Source organism: Phascolarctos cinereus, unplaced genomic scaffold, assembly GCF_003287225.1.
Source record: "Phascolarctos cinereus isolate Bilbo 61053 unplaced genomic scaffold, phaCin_HiC Scaffold_2;HRSCAF=192, whole genome shotgun sequence".
In the NCBI taxonomy this organism is placed as follows: Eukaryota; Metazoa; Chordata; class Mammalia; order Diprotodontia; family Phascolarctidae; genus Phascolarctos; species Phascolarctos cinereus.
The window spans coordinates 118,543,232-118,562,889 of record NW_027555625.1 but is presented as its reverse complement, the minus strand read 5'-3'; the positions used below and the strand labels follow the sequence as shown (position 1 = coordinate 118,562,889).

The 19,658-nt window shown below is 36.2% G+C and overlaps 1 protein-coding gene across 3 annotated transcripts in view; it reads left to right on the top strand.

Annotated features, from left to right (window-relative positions):
* PPP3R1 (protein phosphatase 3 regulatory subunit B, alpha) overlaps window positions 1-19,658 on the top strand; it is a 117,812-nt gene that overhangs the window by 63,295 nt on the left and 34,859 nt on the right. For all 3 annotated transcript variants that reach the window (XM_020985407.2, XM_020985409.2, XM_020985408.2), the window contains exon 2: window positions 5,433-5,472. In XM_020985407.2, the coding sequence (XP_020841066.1) occupies window positions 5,433-5,472 (40 nt within the window). The remainder of the gene's footprint in view (window positions 1-5,432; window positions 5,473-19,658) is intronic.

The window sequence follows — 19,658 nt, the reverse complement described above, 5'->3', positions numbered from 1 at the left end:
TGTTCATATTTTTTGAGCATTTATTGTGGAATGGCTGTTCATATATGTGTATATTTATATGTATGTGTACATGTATTTATGTATATATGTACATATGTACTTCTGTATATATACATATAATACATACACACACATAAACTTATGTGTCATGCATACCAAACTCTTATCAGAGAAATTTGGTACGAAGATTTTTTTCTCATTCAACCACTTCCCTTATCCTAAATACATTGATGTTGTGTGTCCAGAAGCTTTTAGGTTTCAAGTAATCAATGTTATCTGCTTTCTTTTGTAATTGTCTCTGTCTCTTGTTTGTTAAGAATACATCTCTTATCCCTAGGTGTGAGAGGTACATTATTTGTTCCTTTTTATTTTTTTATGTTATGATCTTTAATATTAAGGTCACATCCATTTAGAATGTAGTGTGGTATAAGGTGTTGGTGTAAGCCTAACTTCTGCTACTCTGCTTTCTACTTTTTCCAGCAGTTTTTATGAAATAGGAAATTTTTCCACAGGTAATTTATGTTTTCCACTTTGTTAAATACTTAGATGGAGTCCTGTTGTTTCTGAAAGTCCCTCATCTACGCTGTTCCATAGATGTGTCTATTTTTTTTTAACCAATACCAAGTGGCTTTGATGACTGCCATTTTATAATATACTTTGAAGTCTGTAAGTGCTATTCCCCCTTCATCCTTCTTTTCATCATTTCTCTTGATATTCTAGATCTTTCGGTTTTTCTAAATTTATTATTTTATCAAATTCTATAAAGTATCCTCTTGGTAATTTGATTGGTGTACCATTAAGAGTGTACATTAATTTTTATAGTATTGTCATTTTTATTATATTGGTACAGTTTCACCATGACCACTGAATATTCCTGTAGCTATTTAGGTGGTCATTTAGTTCTTTAAACAGTATTTTGAATTGAATCTATATAAGTTTTTGGTGCTGTGGGAGGTTGATCCGCAGATATTTTATACATTTTATAGTTATTCAGAATGGGATTTCCTTTTCTATTATTGCTTCTAGTGTTTTGTTAGTATTATAAAGAAATGCTGTTGATTTTTGAGGATTTTGTAGCCTGCAACTCTGCTAAAGTTATTGTCTCAATTAGTATGTTTGCCTATTCACTGGGATTTTCCAAGCAAATTATCACATCGTCAGCAAACAGGGATAGTTTTATCTCCTCTTTACTAGTCTTTTATTCTTTTAATTTTTTTCTCTTGTCTTATTGCTATTGCTGACATTTCCATTAACATATCAAATAATAGTGGGGAGAGCAGGCAACCTTGCCTCACTCCTGTATTTATTGGAACAGGTTTCTAGTATATCCCTATTGCATATTGTGTTTACTTTTAGTTTTAGATAGGGTTTTTTTTAAAAAAGATCCCATTGTACCTATATTTTGTAAGGTTTTTAGTATACAAAAGTGTTGTATTTTGTCACAGTCTTTTTCTGCACCCGTTAAGATAATTATGTGGTTTGGGATATTTGGAGTTTTAGTATGATTAATTATGTTGATTGTTTTCCTAATGTTTTCCTTCCATCCCTGATATAAATCCCATTTGATAATAGTGAATGATTTCTTGGATCAAGCACTCTAATCTGTTTGATAGGATTTTGTTAGAAATTTTGAGTCAGTATGATACTGGCTTACAGTTTTCTTTCTGTGTTTTATCATTCCTTGGTTTGCATACTATGACTATTTATTTCATAAAGGACTCTGGTAGAATTCTTTCTCAGTTTTTGAGAACAGTGTATGAAGTTTGGCTATTTGGAACATTAAATTACTGATAGTGGTTTGTCTGTGATTCCTTTCAGAGTAATATAGTTTGCTTGCTTATCTCCCCCTCCCTTTTTTGGGGGGGGGAAAATGTTTGTTTTTGCTTTGTCAGACAGCATGGTTGCAATTCCTGCTTTTTTGGATTCACTTGATGAATAGTAAATTTTATGCCATTCTCAATTTTATTTTGTGTATATGCCTTTTAAAAAAAAGTCTTGTAAACAACTGATTGTAAGGTTTTGTTTTCTTATCCAATCTGTCATTCTTTTTTGTTTTATTAGATTGCTTAATCCATTTACATTTAGTTATGAAACTTAGTTTTATATTTTTCTCCATATCTAAAATTGAGGTTTAAGTTATGTTTTCCCCCTCTTCTGCTGTAAACATATTACATTCCTTCAGTTACTTTACTTTAATATCCCCCACCCCCCCATGGCTCTTTTCTCCTTCACTCTTTATCCTCTCTTCTCATTTTCCTTTCCCTCTAGGGCTTTATTAGTTTCTCTCTCATGGTTTTATCCAGTTAAATATTTCTACCCTCTCTTTTTTTCCTTAGTCAAGCAGATTCTCCCTTCCTCTCTTCTCTTCAGTTTATCTTGTTCATTAGTTGGGTGGTTTTTTTTTGCATCTCTTTCAAAAAAGGATTTCTTTCTCTCCATTATTGGTTTTCTCTTTCTGCTTACTCTAAACCTTCATTCTCTGATTCATGGCCCTTATAATCATGTGGTCTCTTTTTTTCCCCCTCTCTTTCAAAGCTTACAAAGTATCCATTCTAGGCTTTGTCCTCTAGGTACTTTCTGCCACTGCCTTATAGCGCTTACTCTATGACTTCTGCATTCTGCTTTTCTATTGTGCCTAACTCTTTTATAATAACAATGTTAATTATTTCAGGTATCAGAGAGGACACTGCCCCATGGTAAGGAACCTCCCCTCCAACTCTTCTTGTTAATCTTCCCCCCCCCCATATTTACCTGGAACCTCCCTGGGCCCATTCTTTCTTACTCCTCCTGGTGCCAGTTTCCCTCAGAAGTTCCAACTCCTCTCCTCCCAGAATAAGTAGAATTTTCATGCAACAAAATCTCTAGTCCTCATACAGTTGTAATGTCCTCATTTCCCTTCATGCAAAGGAGCATTCATTGGTGGAACCCTCTCCCTCCTCCAAAGTAAGACCTCTTTCTTTTCCTCCCCTTTCAGTCTTTACCCCCTTCTCTTCACCTGTTCCTCTGTAGGCACTTGTCTTTGTGAGACCAAAGATGTCACTCTCCTCTCATAGATAGCCCTTGATTTGACCCCAGTGAATAATTTCCTCCTCTCTATTCCCTTGTTTCTCCCCCCCCCACCCCCTTTGTGTGTCTGCCTGTATTTTAATGTAGTCCCACAAAGGAAACTTTCATCTATTGACATTTTGTCACCAGGTTCTGTTTATAATGCCCCCTGTCCCCTTCTTCACTGATGCCTCTCCCAGATTTCTGCCTTCACCTGTCTCCTTGTATGCATTTTGAAAGAAGTCTTTTACTGGTCTTTCTGCTGTTACTCTGTTGATGTTGTTCTCTGCATTTATTCACTCCTGCATTTTTATTGTTTGTGTTAAGACGCAAATAATCTCTTCAGTTCCCAAATATGTGTCAAAAACTGTTCTGTATTATTGAACAGTCATCATTTTTTCCTGTATGGTTTAGCCTCACATTTTCAAGATAGGTCACCCTGGGCTGCATATTGTGCTACAGTGCTCTTTGAACACGTTATTCTATTCCTTCCTTCTTTTTTCTAGTGGACACAGAATAGTCTTGCTTTATTCAAATGATTTTGATGGCTTGCAGAACTTGTCATTTCTGAATTGGATTGCAATCTTAGGTTTTTTTCTGGATGCTATCTGATTCTTTCTATTGGAATTTATTTTCTATGTTCAGAAGTTCTGGGCATTTCTCTTCTATTATATCCTTCATTGTAGTGTTAAGGTTCTTTTGTCCTGTCAGGTTCTTCTGGGAAATATGATCCTTGGGTTGTCTCTGGGTGTCTTGTCTTCCAGATTCATATATTTTGCTTGCATAGTGAGCATATTTTATTTTGATGTTCATGTTTTTTGCTTCTCTTCTTCTGGATTGTCTTTCACTTATATATTTGCATTCCCAATCTATTGTTCTCTCTTTTGTTCCTTTGATGAGGCTTGCCATTACAGATTCATAATTTTCTGTTCTGCTTATTATTTTTGCAGTGCAGGAAATAAATTCTACTCCTGTGATTCTAATGTCTTATAAACCATTTAGGAACAGTGTGTTGTGGCTACATGTTCTTCTCAGCTTCCACAGAGTCCTCTGTCTTGTCAAGTGTTGGATCATTTTCTTATATTTTGCAGTATTTATTTATAGATGCTTGAATACATTTACTCAATCTAGAGGTCATATTTCTGTTATTACTATTTTTCCTGTTGACTTATCTGTGTATGTTCAAGAATTTAACATAATTTGAATTTCTTCTTCCTGGAATCTTTGGTACTTTGAGTCTTTTTGTCCCTGTGTTTTGCTTATTGCTCACTTCTTACTCCTTCCCGCTCTGATTGTGATTTCCTTGAGGACTGGATCTCAAAGCAATTCAGCCTTCTCCCACACTAGGCAATTCACTGTTCACCAGCCTAGGTCTCTGCTTTTGGGTGGTCAGAACTGGCCCTAGCTGGATGCTATGCTTTTCCCTCTAAGCACTAAGACTAAGCACATCTCTTCTCCCCACCTCCCACAGTGCGCGCGCGCGCACACACACACACAACACACACACACAGTCTTGTACTGGTGACGAGTCCCACTCCCTATGCTCCTTAGTTCTTTGGCCAAGCATTAGCAGTTCAGACTGGTTTCCTTGGCACCAGCATTGGTGCTTCTGGGGAATAGTTCCTGTCAGGCTTTTGCTACTGAAAGGCTGTGGCTAAATTGGCTGTTGAGGCCCAAGAAAGTTTCTACAGCCTGGAGTCAGGGTCTTAATGGCACTAGAAGGAAGAGAGGTAGGACCAAGATATAAGGATGGCCTTTGATGTAAGCCTGTGTGGTATCCTTGGGTTTGTTAGTGTATCCTCACTGCTGGTAGTGGAATGAATGAGTTGGACAGTGAATATAATTTCCTAGGTTTTGGGTTTTGTTTTTAACCTTGTTTTTGATTCTTGGCATCCTAGACCATGGAAACACCTGAAGTTGCTTTATCTTTGGCACATAATTTCTGTTCTGGGGAGTTTTGTGAAATGGTGGGGAATCAGAAAAAATGTCTAGTCTGCCATCTTTTTGCTCACATGGCTTGGAAGTGCCTCATCATTTCTTATATTTTTGCAGTAATTCACACCCATAGGCCTCTCATCTCTGTAAAGAAAAGAAGTAGATTTATTTTCTTATATCTTTTTCAGGGCCAGGCTTGGTCATAACAATTACAGAGTGTTCAGGGGTTTGTGTATGTATGTGTGTTATTTTCCTTATTGCCTTAAGATTAATTAGCCTTTCTAAAATATTTATTTTGGTTTTTGTGTATAAGCTCCTATTTTTGTCATGGAAACATATAGAATTTTGCCATTTCATCCATTTCACATGCTCTGAACTAAAATAATCACATTCAGCGTATCAAATGACTAGTTAGTTATGACTAATCAAACTTCTTTTTTTTTAAATTTCAGGGAAATGAAGCAAGCTACCCCCTGGAAATGTGCTCACATTGTAAGTCAAATTCATTATTAATGTTTGATCATTTTAAAACCACGCCAAGCATTTTAAATGTTTAAAAATGATAGTAAATTTGTTGAGTAATTATATTTACTTGTTTAAAAAAACATTTACTTGTGTTTATTTTAAAAATGCAGTATGATTTGTAGTAGTTCAATTTCTGGGTTAATTTTCCTCTGATTTTGGCTATAAACTGCTCCCTAGTGTTTTAATAGGTTAAATTTGCTTCCATTCATATGATAGAAAGCTTAGTATTAGTTGTACCAGTTCAAACCTTAGAACACGAATAATAATATACTGAATCATGCTAAAGTAATTATCCAACCTGTTACTCTCTCTGACAACACAAAGGGATAGGGGTATGAAGTAAAAATAACATGGATGGAAAATACTACAGGAAAATAGGATGGATGGAAATACACATTTAATAATCAAAACTATCAGAGGGATAAATTCATCCATAACATAGAGAAAAATAGTAGATAGATAAAAAAGCAGCATCTAATGCTATTTCAACAACATTATTTATAAACAACACACAAATATTCACACAATTAAAATGAGGAACTAGAACAAAATCTGTAATGTTTCAGTTGAACTAAAAAGCAGAAGTAGCAAAAAATAAACTTAGCTAAAAGATAATTAAGGAAGCTACATAATAGTCACACACAAAATAGGTAGTAAAAATATAATGCTCTATCCAAGATATATGTAAATAATTAACGTGTGTGTGTGTGTGTGTGTGTGTGTGTGTGTGTGTGTGAGTGTGAGTGAAAGAGAGAGCAATGGCTATGTGGTCAAAAGATATGAACAAATAGTTCTCAAAAGAATTGCAAAGTATTCACAAATACTTGAAACAATATTCTAAATCACTAATAATAAGAGAAATGCGCATCAAAACAACCTTTAGGTTTTACCTTACACCTTGTAAGTTGTCAAAGAAGACCAAAAAAATCACAGTAGTCAATGTTAAAGGGGATGTGGGACATACTGGTGCATTATTGATAGAGCTATGAATTAGTACAGTTATTCTGGAAAGTAATTTGGAATTATGCAAATAAAGCGAATAAAATGTCCATCCCCTTTACACAGAGATTCTGTTACTGGGGTTAAAGCCCAAGAAAACCATATATAAGAAAGTCCTCATATATGCCAAAATATTTATAATAACGCCTTTTGTGATAGCGAAGAAATAGAAACAAAGTAGATGCCATTCTGTTGGAGAACGGCCAAATTGATACATAAATGTCATGGAATATTATTGTGCTCTAAGAAATTGTGATTGTGATGAATGTAGAGAAGCATGGAAAGATCTATATGAATTGATCCAAAGTAAAGTAAGCAGAGCCAAGAAAACAGTACATTACACAGTGTCTAATATAAATAGAAACAACAACTATACACACAAAAATTAGAAGTTAATGTTGCAAAATAAAGTGGCTTAAAAGAAGATGAGAAGATACTCCCAACCCACCCTTCAAGACGTGAAAGGTCCACAGGTGTTGTACATTGCATGTGTTTTTGGACTTTTTCAATGTATTTCATTGGTTCTACTGAAAAATCTGCTTTTGACTAAATCCAGAGCTCTTTTCTGTTAAAAAACATTAAAACATGTAGGAATAAATGAAAATCTTTCCTTAATGTGCTAAGCCTGGAGGTTTTAACCTTTTTTATTTGCCATGGACCCGTTTTGGCAGCTTGGTAAAGCCTTTGTATTCCTTCTCAGAATAAGAAATGCTAAATTTCAGTTGAAGGTAAGTGAAAATAAAGATATATTTTTTTTCCATCTGAGTTCACAAATTCTGAAATCTATGATGGTCCAGGTTGAGAATTTCTGTGGTAAACAGCATCTGCCTAAAAACTAAGAAACCAACACTATATGCAGTTAAGAAAAAGTAGAGGTCTTTCCAGTAAGATCAGGGTTATTCAAATATGACCATTGTCACAACCACTATTTTACATAATTCTAGAAATGTTAGCTATAGCAGTGCGACCAAAAAAAAAATGGAATAAGCATAAACAAAAAGGAAATAAAACTCATGGTTGTGATGGGTTATCTGGAAAATGTAAAAGAGTCAACTAAACAGTTAATTGAAACATTAACTTCAGCAAAGTTGCTGGTTATAAAATATATCCACATACATCATCAGTATTTCTTTACATAGCCAACAAAATCCAGTAAGTTGAAGTAGTTTAATTTCACTCAAAATAGCTATGGAACGTGTAAATTATTTGGGAGTCTCTGTACCAAGATATACATAGGAACCATATGAGTACAATTACAAAGCCATCTTTTAACACTCACTAGCTGTGTGACACTGGGCAAGTCACTTAACCCAAGTTGCCTCATATTAAAAAAAAAACAAAAAAAACAAAGCCATCTTTACAGAAATAAAGGTTAGGATATATATATATATATCCTCTCACTTCTCATCTCAACCTGATTCTTAGTTTCCATCCTTTTTTTATTGTGTATGTAGTATTAAAAAGTACTCTGTCTTTGGGTAATGTTATATAGAGCCTATTACTTGTATAAAATAGCATTCGTGTTTCCTACTCCACCTTTTAAAGTCTTATGGGCTGATGCTTAGTTTTAATATTCTGAAGTATTCCGTTGTTTAAATAAAATAATTTACTATATCCTTAGGAAAGACCACTATGTTAAAAACCCTAAATAATTTGAGGTATGCTTCTGTACGTTTTCATCTCCAGTATGTCTGTGAAGGTTTTTTTAATTTGTTTTATTCTTTTTTTTTTTTTGAGGTTTGGTAGAAGAGCGTATGATATTCTGAGTTTAGATAAACTCTGTTTTTATATAGTAGTAGAATATTAGTTCTTGTTTTGTTAGGTGATACCTACCTTTTTTGATATGACACCCAGCTTTTTTTTTTTAACTTTTTTTGGCCAAAGATGGCGACATGATGTCTTTAGAAACTGGTTTATAATTCTTAGACCTTTTTCTAGATTGTAACTGATAGATGAATAAAATATTCCTTGAAAAACATATTTTATTTCTATCATTTTCATATCACTTTCATTTCGGAAGTTAACCCTTCTCCCCACCTGAAGAATGAGTCCTTATAGCAAAGAATAAAAAAGGACAAAGAGAAAGGAATTCAGCAACACATAAGCAGTGATTGGCAGTATAAGTAATATTATATTAGTGTGCTTGTTTTTCTGAAGCTTCTCAAACATTGATGATTGATTTATATAATCTTCTTTTGACTACTGTTCATATCCTTTGATCACTTATCCATAGAATGGCTCTAAGTCTTATCCGTTTGTACTAATGCCCTTATCAAGCCCTTAGATATTTAATGCAAATAATTTTTTCTTAATTGAGTTTCCTTTTTTTTGGTCTAGTTGTATTGATTTTCTTCAGGCAAAAACTTTTAAATTTCTTGTCACTAAAATTATCTGTTTAATATTTTATGATAAAATAGAAGAGTTGGATGATGTGGTAGGTAGAGCACTGGACCTGGAGTTGGGAAGACCTGAGTTGAAATTTGCCCTCAGATACTTAACCAGTTGTGTGACCCTGGGAAAGTCACTGTTTGTCTCAGTTTCCTCAACTCTAAAACAAAGACAATAGCTATACCTACCTTGCAAGGTTGTTGTGAATATTAAATGAGATAATATTTGTAAAGCACTTGGCACATAATATGCACTATACAAATGCTTAATGTCTTCTTCCTTATGATTGTTATAATTCTTTCTTTGGTTAAGAATTCTTCCCTTAGCTTTAGCTGTGAAAGGTAACTGACTTGGTTATGTTCTAGTTTTTTGTTTGTTTGTTTTTTATGACGTGATTTTTAAGGAAGTATTTTCTTCAGTGAGCTTTTGGATTTCCTTTTCCATTTGGCTAATTCTGCTTTTTAAGGCATTCTTCTCCTTCACTGGTTTTTTTGGACCTCTTTTGCCTTTTGGGTTAGGCTGTTTTTTAAGGTGTTATTTTCTTCTGTATTTTTTGGGGTCTCCTTAAGCAAGTTGTTGACATATTTTTCTTGATTTTCTTGCTTCACTCTTATTTCTCTTCCCAGTTTTTCTCCTACTTCTCTTGCTTGCTTCTCAGAATCCTTTCTGAGCTCTTCTTTGGCCTGAGACTGATTCATATTTTTCTTGGAGGCTTTGGATGTAGGAGCTTTGACTTTGTTGTCTTCTTATGGTTGTATGTTTTGATCTTCTTTGTCACCAAAGTAAGAGTCTATGGTTTGACTCTTTTGCACTGTTTGCTCATGTTCCCAGCCAATTACTTGAGTTTTAAACTCCTTGTTAAGGTAAGAGTCTGCTTCCAGTGTGGAGAATGTACTGTCCCAAGCTTTGGGGGTTTTGTGCAGCTGTTTTCAGAGATACTTCTAGGGACCTGTACATTTTCAGTTCTTCCAAGGTGGTACGATCAAGGGCGAGGTGTTTACTCCTTTCCTGCTCTGTGTTCTGGTCTATGAGTGACCACAAGCACTGTTTTCTGCCTTGGAACTGTGAGGAGGATTCCCCCTTCATCACCAAGCTCCACCATGCCAGTACTCCTCTTTGCCCCAGGACTGCCACCCAAACTGTGACCCAGATCCAAGGATGGACAAAGCAAGAGATTCCTGCCTCAGCACCAGCAAAGAGATCCCTGCACCCCTCTCTGATCAGCCACCTGCTCAGTCTGTGGGAGGAGAGCTCTGGAAGCAGCCACTGCCCCAGGGCTGTGCCTTCGGGAGCTGGGACTGAGCTTCTCTCTCACCTTGGTCACAGACCTTTCCTAGTGACCTTCTAAGTTGTCTTTTGCGTTTGTGGGTTGAGAAGTCTGGAAACCATCACAGCTGCCCATGATTCAGTCCCCTGAAGCCTGCTTCAGATTTCCTGAGGCCTGGTCTTTGCCTGTGAGGCCCACACTGAACTATACTGCTCTCCTCTCCCAGCCCGGTGCAATAGACCTTTCCAATCAACCATCCAGGTTGCCTTGGGCTGGAAATTTGTTTCATTCTTTTTGTGGGTTCTGCTCCTCTAGAATTTGTTTAGAGCCATTTTTTACAGGTATTTGGAGGAGTTTGGGGGAGAGCTCAAGCAAGTTATTGCTTTTACTCTGTCATCTTGGCTCCACCTCTTATGACATGATTTTTAGTATTCAGGTCATATATCTTTTAAGTTTATCGAGATCAAACAAACAAAAAAAACAACAAGCATTTATTAAGTGCCCACTAAGTTCTAGGTGCTAAGTTGGAATGACACCTGACTTAGGGAAGCTTAATATTCTCCTGGGGGAAACGATATGTACACATATAAGTAGATAACACAAAAAATTTAATTTTGAAGGGTATGTCAGTACCAGGTAGATCAGGAAAAGCTTCATGTAGGAGGAGATGCTTGAGCTAAGTTTTGAAAGACGCCAGTAATTCTAAGAGGCAAATGTAGAAGTTAAGAGAAGAATACAAAGAAGCAAAGAAAGATCTGCATGAACCATTGCAAAGTGAAGTAAGCAGTGCCAAGAAGCAATACACGAAGACGGAAATGTAAACGGAAAGAAGAGCCATGCACACAAACAAAATAAAACCAAAAGTGAATGTTGGATAATAACAAAGCACAAGCCTGGCTTGAAAGAAAAGACACGTCTGACTCTCTCACCCCTTAGAACAGTTGGACTAGACTGTAGCATGTGAAGAAGATGTATAATACATCTTCAAAGATAGTCCATAGGCAGAGGGCTTTAAATGCAATAGAAACATTTGTATTTTATCTTAACGGCAGTAAAGAGTCACTTCAGCTTCTTGAGCAGGACAGATGATAGTCTGTGCTTTGGGTATATCAATGTGGCAACTCTGTGGAGTGTGCAGAGGGGAAAAACTAGAGGTAAGGAAGCCAATTACAAAGCTGTCGAAACAGTCTGGGCAAAAAGTTTTGAGGGTCTAAACTAGGGTGGTGACCATGGTAGGGGAGGAAAAGGAGTGGATGCGGGAGACGTGGCAGGAGCAGGAACTATGTTTTTACTTTTCTAAAGAATTTTTCTAGTAAGTGCTTGGAACAGGTAGGTGGCACAATGGAAAAGAGTACTCTTCTTCCTGAGTTCAAATCTGGCCTAAGACACTTACTAGTTGTGTGACCCTGGGCAAGTTATTTATCTCTGCCTCAGTTTCCTCATCTGTAAAATGAGCTGGAGAAGGAAATGGCAAGCCATTCCAGTGTTTTTGCCAAGAAAACCCCAAATGGGGTCATGGAGAGTAGGACATGACTAAAGCAACGCAACAACAATTAGTAAGTACTTAATAAATGTTTGTTGACTGACTCACAGTGCTATTATCATATAAATGGTTTTCCTCCTGCTTCTTTCTGTGTCAGCTCATATATGTTTTCCCAGGATTCGCTGACTCTGTCTGTCATCATTTCTTATGGTGCAGTAGTATTACATCATACTCATGTAATTTGCTTGATCATTCCCCAGTTGATGAGGTACTTCCACTTCTTTGCTATGATATTCAAAAAGCTTTCCACAAGGGGTGATCCACAGGGGATATTTCTAAAGACATAAAGCACTGAAAGGCAATGAAAAGTTTGTAATTCATTCTCCAAAGGTACCATGACTGATTGGGGCTCCAAATTATTTTATTCATTTTGTCATTATTTTGAATGAGGCTTCTGTATTATTTCCTTATGGATTTTGTTATTGCTTTATAGAAATGTTGATCATTTCCATGAATTTATTTTTTTACCTTGATACATTATTGAAGCTGTTGATTGGCCCAATTAGTCTCCTTGATAATTTATTGCTATTTTGTAAGTAGAACATCATGTCATCAGCAAATAGGGTGTGTGTGTAATTTAGAGACTTAAAGAATTGTCTTGGGCCCTTGGAGTTAAAGTGACTTGCCCATGATCACCCACCTAATGTATGTTACAGGCAGATTGGAAACCAAGTCTTCAACTTTCAAAGCTGGCCCTCTATCCACTATGCCATGCTATCTTTTTCTTAGATACCACATGTAAATAAGTAAATACAAAATTAAAGAATAAATAGAACGCTTGCAATATGCTTTATTGTTTTTATTATATTAGAACATGAAAAATCACTGTTTGTTTTTCCTTAATATATGCTTTCCTGTCTATATTTCTCACCACAAGGTACATATATCCCCATTTTTGCTTTATACACATTATAAAACTATCATACACAACTTAATACTAGATATTTCTTGAGGAAACGTGGCATAATGAATAAGAGATAACCTTGCACAGGAAGACCTAGTTCACGTCCAGCCTGTAACACATGTTAGTGTATGATTCTGAAAAATCTAGGTAATTTCTCTTTAAGACTCTTAAGTTTCCAATGGATTGCTGGTCTGCATGGGTAAAGCAAGTTACTATGCTGAAAGTTTCCCATAAGATGAAAATATAAAATCTGTTTGTAGAACCAGGTGGTACTTTTAAAAAATACTTTGTTTTTGAGATTGCAGATTTTTTCATAGAGCTCAATAAATGAATTGGGGTTATTTTTAGTTAAAAAGATAAAGTGTTGATGTTTCCTTTATCCATATAGATGTTTTTATCTCACCAGTAGTTTACAAGCTTTTGAGGGTGTGAAATGCTGAAAATGTCTTCATAGCTCCATCCCCTAGGGGTCTAGCACATTGCCTTTCTTGCGCATATAGTAAATCATTTAAATCATGGTTAAATTTGTTTTAAGTGAGCAGTTTTTAAAAAAACTAATAATCTGGAGTTTACCGGGAGAATTATTAAATAGTAATTAAATACGGCATTGCAACAAATTTTTATAAGACCAAAATTTTATTTTTATAGAGTTGCCCAATTGAAGTAATGGAACATTGACCTAGTGTGGGACATTTCATTGGCAGTTTGGCTCTTCCTTGGTAAACAATTTGTGATGTCATAGATCTGGATGTTCCTTCCAATGGTGAAGACTGAAACTTTCTCATCCTATGCAATTTTTGTCCATGTTCTTCCGTAAGTTTTCTGCAAAGGGTCTATCCAAGATGAATCCTTTCTTGCTTTCTCTTGTTGTGGGGAAGACGGTAGTCAGAGTATTCAAGCTCTCGGCTTGTCATCCCTCACCATATGACCAACCTGTTTCTTTCCTTAACATATATTTCCTTGATAATATCTTTTACCCTTCTTTTTCAAAGTTTCTCCTTGGTTATAGGTTAATACTAGACCTCTTCATTTCCCCTTGGGTGATCTTCATTTTCAGATATTTGGAGAATTTAGCAAGAGGAAGACAGGCCAGATTGCCTTTAGGAAATTGAAAATTGCCCTCAGTGAACCTAAGTGTTGTCTGGAAACAAAAACCCATTATTTTTAATACTAGTCTTCTACTGGTAGTTGTATATGGCTACAAGGCATAGAACACAGTGTCTGAAGAATTGTTACGTAGTTTGAGAAAAATCTTTTCCATTTCTCAATTCTATGAGAATTATACACCCATATATTCAAGCTTAGCCTTAAGGTAAAAGGTTAGACTAGTTTAGAAAGCATTGACATTGCCTAATGATTTTCTTTTTATGTTACTTTTGGATTTTCGTTGTGTTGTGGGTACATTGTGTTGTTAAGCCATTGTGATGTCCTGTTTACTTGAGTCTTTTGGCCTCCCTGGCCAGTGAAGGAAATGTATACTCTTAGGGTAATTTTCTCAAAGCTGAGACTTTGGTTGTAACTTGGCATGATAACTTGGAGGAGTAACTGAGTGCAAGATGCTACTTTAGATAATATAGGGGGTAGATTAGATTGGGTCACACCTACACATTAGGCTTGTTTCAACGGTAAGCCAGACTCAGGTTTAAAGAAATTTTTCTTGTAGAATTATCTTCTTTGGAAAGAGTTGCTAATTACAAGGTATAAGAAAAGTTTTTCTGAAGATAAATTTCTTTGAGTTGTTCAGTGTATTAGATATGGAGAGATTATTCTTTCATTTTAAAATCATGTATCTTTGAAAAGTGACCCAAGAAAAGCTGTCAAATTCAGGAGTGTTTTGTTGTTGTTGTTGGTTCCCCCCCCCCCCAAAATAAGACATCTTCAGAAGCTCTATTCAACCAACTACTGAAGACAGTACTATTAAGAGATTTCAACTTCAGTCTTTCTCTGAAATTTATTTGCAGGTCATTTGAAATGATTACAGCCTGTGTTTGTTAATAGTTTATTCTGCTGCTAATCCCTGCATTCATCTATCTTGTCCTAGAGAAAGGTGTGAAACTTATTTACCAATGTGGACACATATAAAAGGGCCTTCCTTGCCTTAACAAATTCATTCCTGTAGTTGATAAATTTAATAACAGATTGACTAATGAACAGCAGACATTGTGTAAACAGAATTTGAAGGTCCTGTGCCTTGAGCCTGCCATATTGGCCTTATCTGTATGGCTCTAAAATGATGAGATTATTTCTCTGAAAACACACACAAAGATTAAATACTTTATATCAGATTTGGGAATTGGAAGGAACCTCAGAGTACAACCAGTGCCCGAGTAGGAATCCTGTACCTGTGTGTTACGACTGAATTATCAACACAAATATAGGCTCCACGTATGTAGTTTGATGTGGTAATAATATCTAATAAGGCATAAACCATCAATTCAGTAAATCATTGTGTAATAACACAATCTCCTAATTTGATTTTTGTCCAGCCTCTAACTAAATAGTGAGCATCCCACATCCCAGGAGCTATTGGATTGAACCTCTGTTACTAATTAAAAATTGAGCTTTTGGCTTTATTACTTCATTCTTCATAAGGACTTTCTAACAAACTATAAAAGAAGATTTTGGGAAATGGCCAGTAAATATGAATAGTGGGAATATGGAAGGAGGAGAATTACCATTGATAGATAAGATAGAAGAAATATTGAAGCAGTTTAAGGCTGGGGAAAATCTTGGCTAAAATTGCTTAAATAGGAGTTAGTTATTTTATCAGTTTTACCTGGTCTTGCATAGGTACCTCACTTAACTACTGTCCTTGGGAAGTAGTGTCTTGTGGAATTTTCTGTATGGCTGAAGTTATCGAAATTTGGTGCCAAAACTTAATGATTTGCATACACTCCTGTCTTGTTTAACCAGTTCTTGAATAATTTCAGTTGTCATGAGTATTACTTACTTACTGTGATGCCTGCAGCTCTATTGAGGAATGGCAGCCTGAGACTATTAAGAATTCAAATCTTTTTATATTTGTTCTGGCTGCTCTGCTACTGCCAGTCAGTGTAATGGTGGTTTCCCAGTGGTGCAACCCCATTCCTTTTTGAGTTGAGAATTCAGGCAATTTAAGCTTTCTAAGTATTCTAAATATGTATTGAATAGGTCAGTCAGCCAGCATTTATTAAACACTTACCATATGCCAGGCACTGTGCTAAACTCTGGGGGGTAAAAAGAAAGGCCAGATAACAACAGTCCCTATTCTCAAGGAGCTCACAATCTATTGAGGGAGACAACATGGTAATAATTAGGTATGTACAAGATATATTCAGGATAAAGTGTAGATCATCAGTAGAGAGAAGGCAGTAGCAATAGGGGGGATTGTGAAAGGCTTCTTGTAGGATGTGGAATTTTAGTTGGGACCAGTAGGAAGCCCCAGAAGCTGGGAGATGGAGATGAGGAGGGAAAGAATTTCAAGCATGAGGGACAGCCAGTGAAAATGCATGGAAGTGGGAGGTAAAGAAAGTGTCTTTTGAAGAACAGCAAGGAGAACAGTGTCACTGGATCACAGACTATATTGGGAAAGAGGAAGTTATCAGAAGATTCAAAAGGTAGGAGGAGACCAGATTATGAAGGTCTTCAAAAAATTAACAGAGGGATTTTATATTTGTTTCTGAAAGTTCTAGGGAGCCACTGAAGTTTCTGTTAGTAGAGTGGAACTCTGATGACAGTTTGCTTATGGAAGGAAACAAGCATTTATTAATCTCCTGCTCTGTGCCAGGCTTTGTGCTAAGCACTTTACAAATGTTTTGTCATTGATCTTCACAACAGTGTTGGAAGGTGGGTGCCATTGTTATCCTCTTTTTGTATTTGAGGAAAATAAGACAGGACCTAACTGAGGCAAACCAGCTTTAAGTGATGCAAGTCACAAAGTTCACAAAGCTGGAAAGTGCCTGAAGCCAGATTGGAAGTCAGGTCTTCTCAACTGCCTGCCCAGTGCTCTTTCCCTTGTACTACCTAGCTACTCTGTGGACAGAAATATGCAGGGAGGGTTATCACCAGACAGTAGGCCTTAAGGTGAAGATTGGAGGGGAAGGGATTCCACGAGTCATGACCATCAACTAAAGTAGGAAAAGATGGTGATCTTTGTTGGTGAAGAAAATACCCAAATGAAATCACAAAACTTTTGAAGTATTAAGAAAGAAATCTTTTCATTCTTTGTACTGTGAAAATAAACAAGGACCAGGTAATTACACAGAATGAGCTTACTTAAAAGGTAATTTCATTGGTTAAAGATTTGTATAAGGGGAGGGGTGTGAGGGCAGTGCAGAGAGAGAGAGATTACTGTGTCAGAAGGTGATGACAGTTTTGGGCATGACAATTTCACTTCCCCCAGAACGCAGTTTCCTTGTCAGTAAAGTGAAAGGGTTGATATAGATGCCCTCTAAGGCCCATTCCAATTCATTATATGATTTTAAAAGGCCTAAAACAATGGGCATACCCAAATAATACTTTAAATTTATATTTGTTTTGACTATATTTTAAAAATTCGTATTGAAACTGTACATGATAAATCAGCACTTTAATTAACATTTGTTCGTGAATTCATTTTGTGAAGTTTATATGACCCTAAAAGAGTTTTTAAGAGAGGAAATTTTAATTCATTTAACACCTTTAGGGTCTGAAGAGAAAATACATAAATTCAGAATGACAGTGATGGTATCTCTTTGATGTTTGTGTTTTCCTTAATGCCTGTGTTTCCAAATGTTATAGGTATCCACAAGAGAAGGTGACAACAGTAAGTGTTCTGGTCAGCATTTTATTCAATATAATAGCTTACAACTAACAAGACATTTGAAAAAAAGCCTTCTCATAAGAATCCCGTGAGGTAGATAGTAGATATTATTTTAGCACCGTGTAGTTGAAAATACTAAGGTTTAGGTTGTGATTTGCTCATAGTTGTACAAATGAGTTAGTGTCTTAGAAGTAACCTAGTCTGTCTTCCTCTTTTTACAGATGAGGAAACTGAGACCCGTAGAGGTTAATTGGCTTGCCCATGTTCTTGTAGCTAATAAGTGTCCCAGTTTGAATTTGAAGTCAGATTTTCCCCCCACTTTGCTTAATAAATGTTGATTAAGTTAAGTCCTATGCTTTACCCATTTCATTGTGCTATTTCTAACAGTTGAGAAGAAATAAAAAGATGGCTAACTTTCCCAAAATTTACCAATTTTTTATTTATAAGATCAGCACAGGGAAGAGAAACACTTTAAAAACCTATGAGACACCAAACGATGAAATGAATAATTATGGAAATGAAAAAGGAAAATAGAAATTAAATATTTGACGGCTTTATCTTTAGAAAGCTCATTTTTATTTGGTAAAATTTTTTGCTTGTCACTCCTTGCATTGAGTGCCACTTAGACAAAGCCCTAAGCTATATTACACTTTGATAATTCAGGATCGAGCAATATGTTCTTTTTTTAGTGTTAATACAAATATTGACTGTTGTCACTTATCTTTTCATATCCATTTAAATTAATCCTTTGGTGCTACTAAATCAGTTATGTCTTCAATACCTTTAATTACTTGATCTTGGAAGTGAAGTTCAAGAAGCATAGGATTTTAATATTGTGCGTATAAGATTGTAATCCAGGAAATATGTTCTGTGCTTATCCCAGGTTTTGATCTAATATGGGGCCTTAGTAGCAAGTGTTAAATTAACTACTCTTTCTATTTTCTTTATTTTAACATGAGAATGGCATGACTTTACTGACAGATGAATATTTCATGGAAAGAGTATTGGATTTGGAGTCAGAAGACTTGGGTTGACCAATAAAGTTTAATAATACCTTCCTATTTATTTAATAGGAATCTCGATGGTGCCTTTTAAAGGTTGTAGTCTTTCTGTTTCCACCTTACCCTTTTTCTTCTTTCAAAGAAATGTGTGAAAAGATCAGTTTTTGACCTTGGACATGTTCAAAGATTATAAATTAATTGAGAAAATACTTTTTTCCTTCCATTCCCTCCTCTGCCATCTCCTCAGATTCCTCATAGTTTGAACTTCCTTCGCACTTACCTTGTTTTCTTTTTTTATCATGGTTATTTGTATACATTTTTTCTCTTCTATAAGTTTCAGTTCAGCCAGCATTTGTTAGGTGCCTGCCCTCCATTAGGATCTTGGAATACAAAGACAAAAATTAGAAACCCTACCTTCAAAATGTTTACATTCTACTAGAGACCTTTAATATGTACACATGTAGTTTTGAGGAGGGAAATAATAATAATAATAATGGCTGACATCAGTATAGTGCTTGTGATTTGTTTCAATTTGACTTTCATTTAAGTGGATGTTGTAACCCTCATTTTATAGATAAGGATACTAAAGCTTAGTGGGTTCGGGTGATTTCACAGCGCTCACGTAGATAGTAAATGTCTGGGGGTGAAATGCTAGCGCAGTTCTTCCTAACCCTAAGTCCAGCATTCTGTCTTCTGCATTGCATTGCTGAGGAGTACTTACGATTAAGGGGATCACAGAAGACCACACAGAGGAGTTGGCACATGAGCTGAGCCTTTGAGGAGGATCAGAATTTTGAGAGGCAGAGATAAGAAAGAAATGCATTCCAGGCATTTGGAACAACCCGTACCAATATATAGAGGCGGACTTCCGACCAAGATGGCTGCCCGGACTCAGAACCATGTGATCAAGAAATCCAATGAGAAAGTACAGTAGGTGGTTCTTACTTCAGAACGGTGTAAAAATCAGCTGGAGCCCCAAAGGTAACAGTAAAAGACACTGTCAGACACGGCAAGAGCAGAAAACATCCCCAAGAAAGCCCAAGGGCGGTCCGAAACCCACAGCAGGGACTTTGGAAGTCACTAGGAGTAGCAGTGACTAGTGCCTGAGATGGATAACGCCTATGAGTCCTGAGGTCCCTAGTACTCCTTCTTGAGACACCGTCATGGGCCCTGAACATCTGACACTCTGAACTCTTGTTTTCTAGGGGAATGTCACCCTGCAAGACACCCAGGGAAATTCAAAGGAAAAATAGATTTTCTGTAAGGACTAC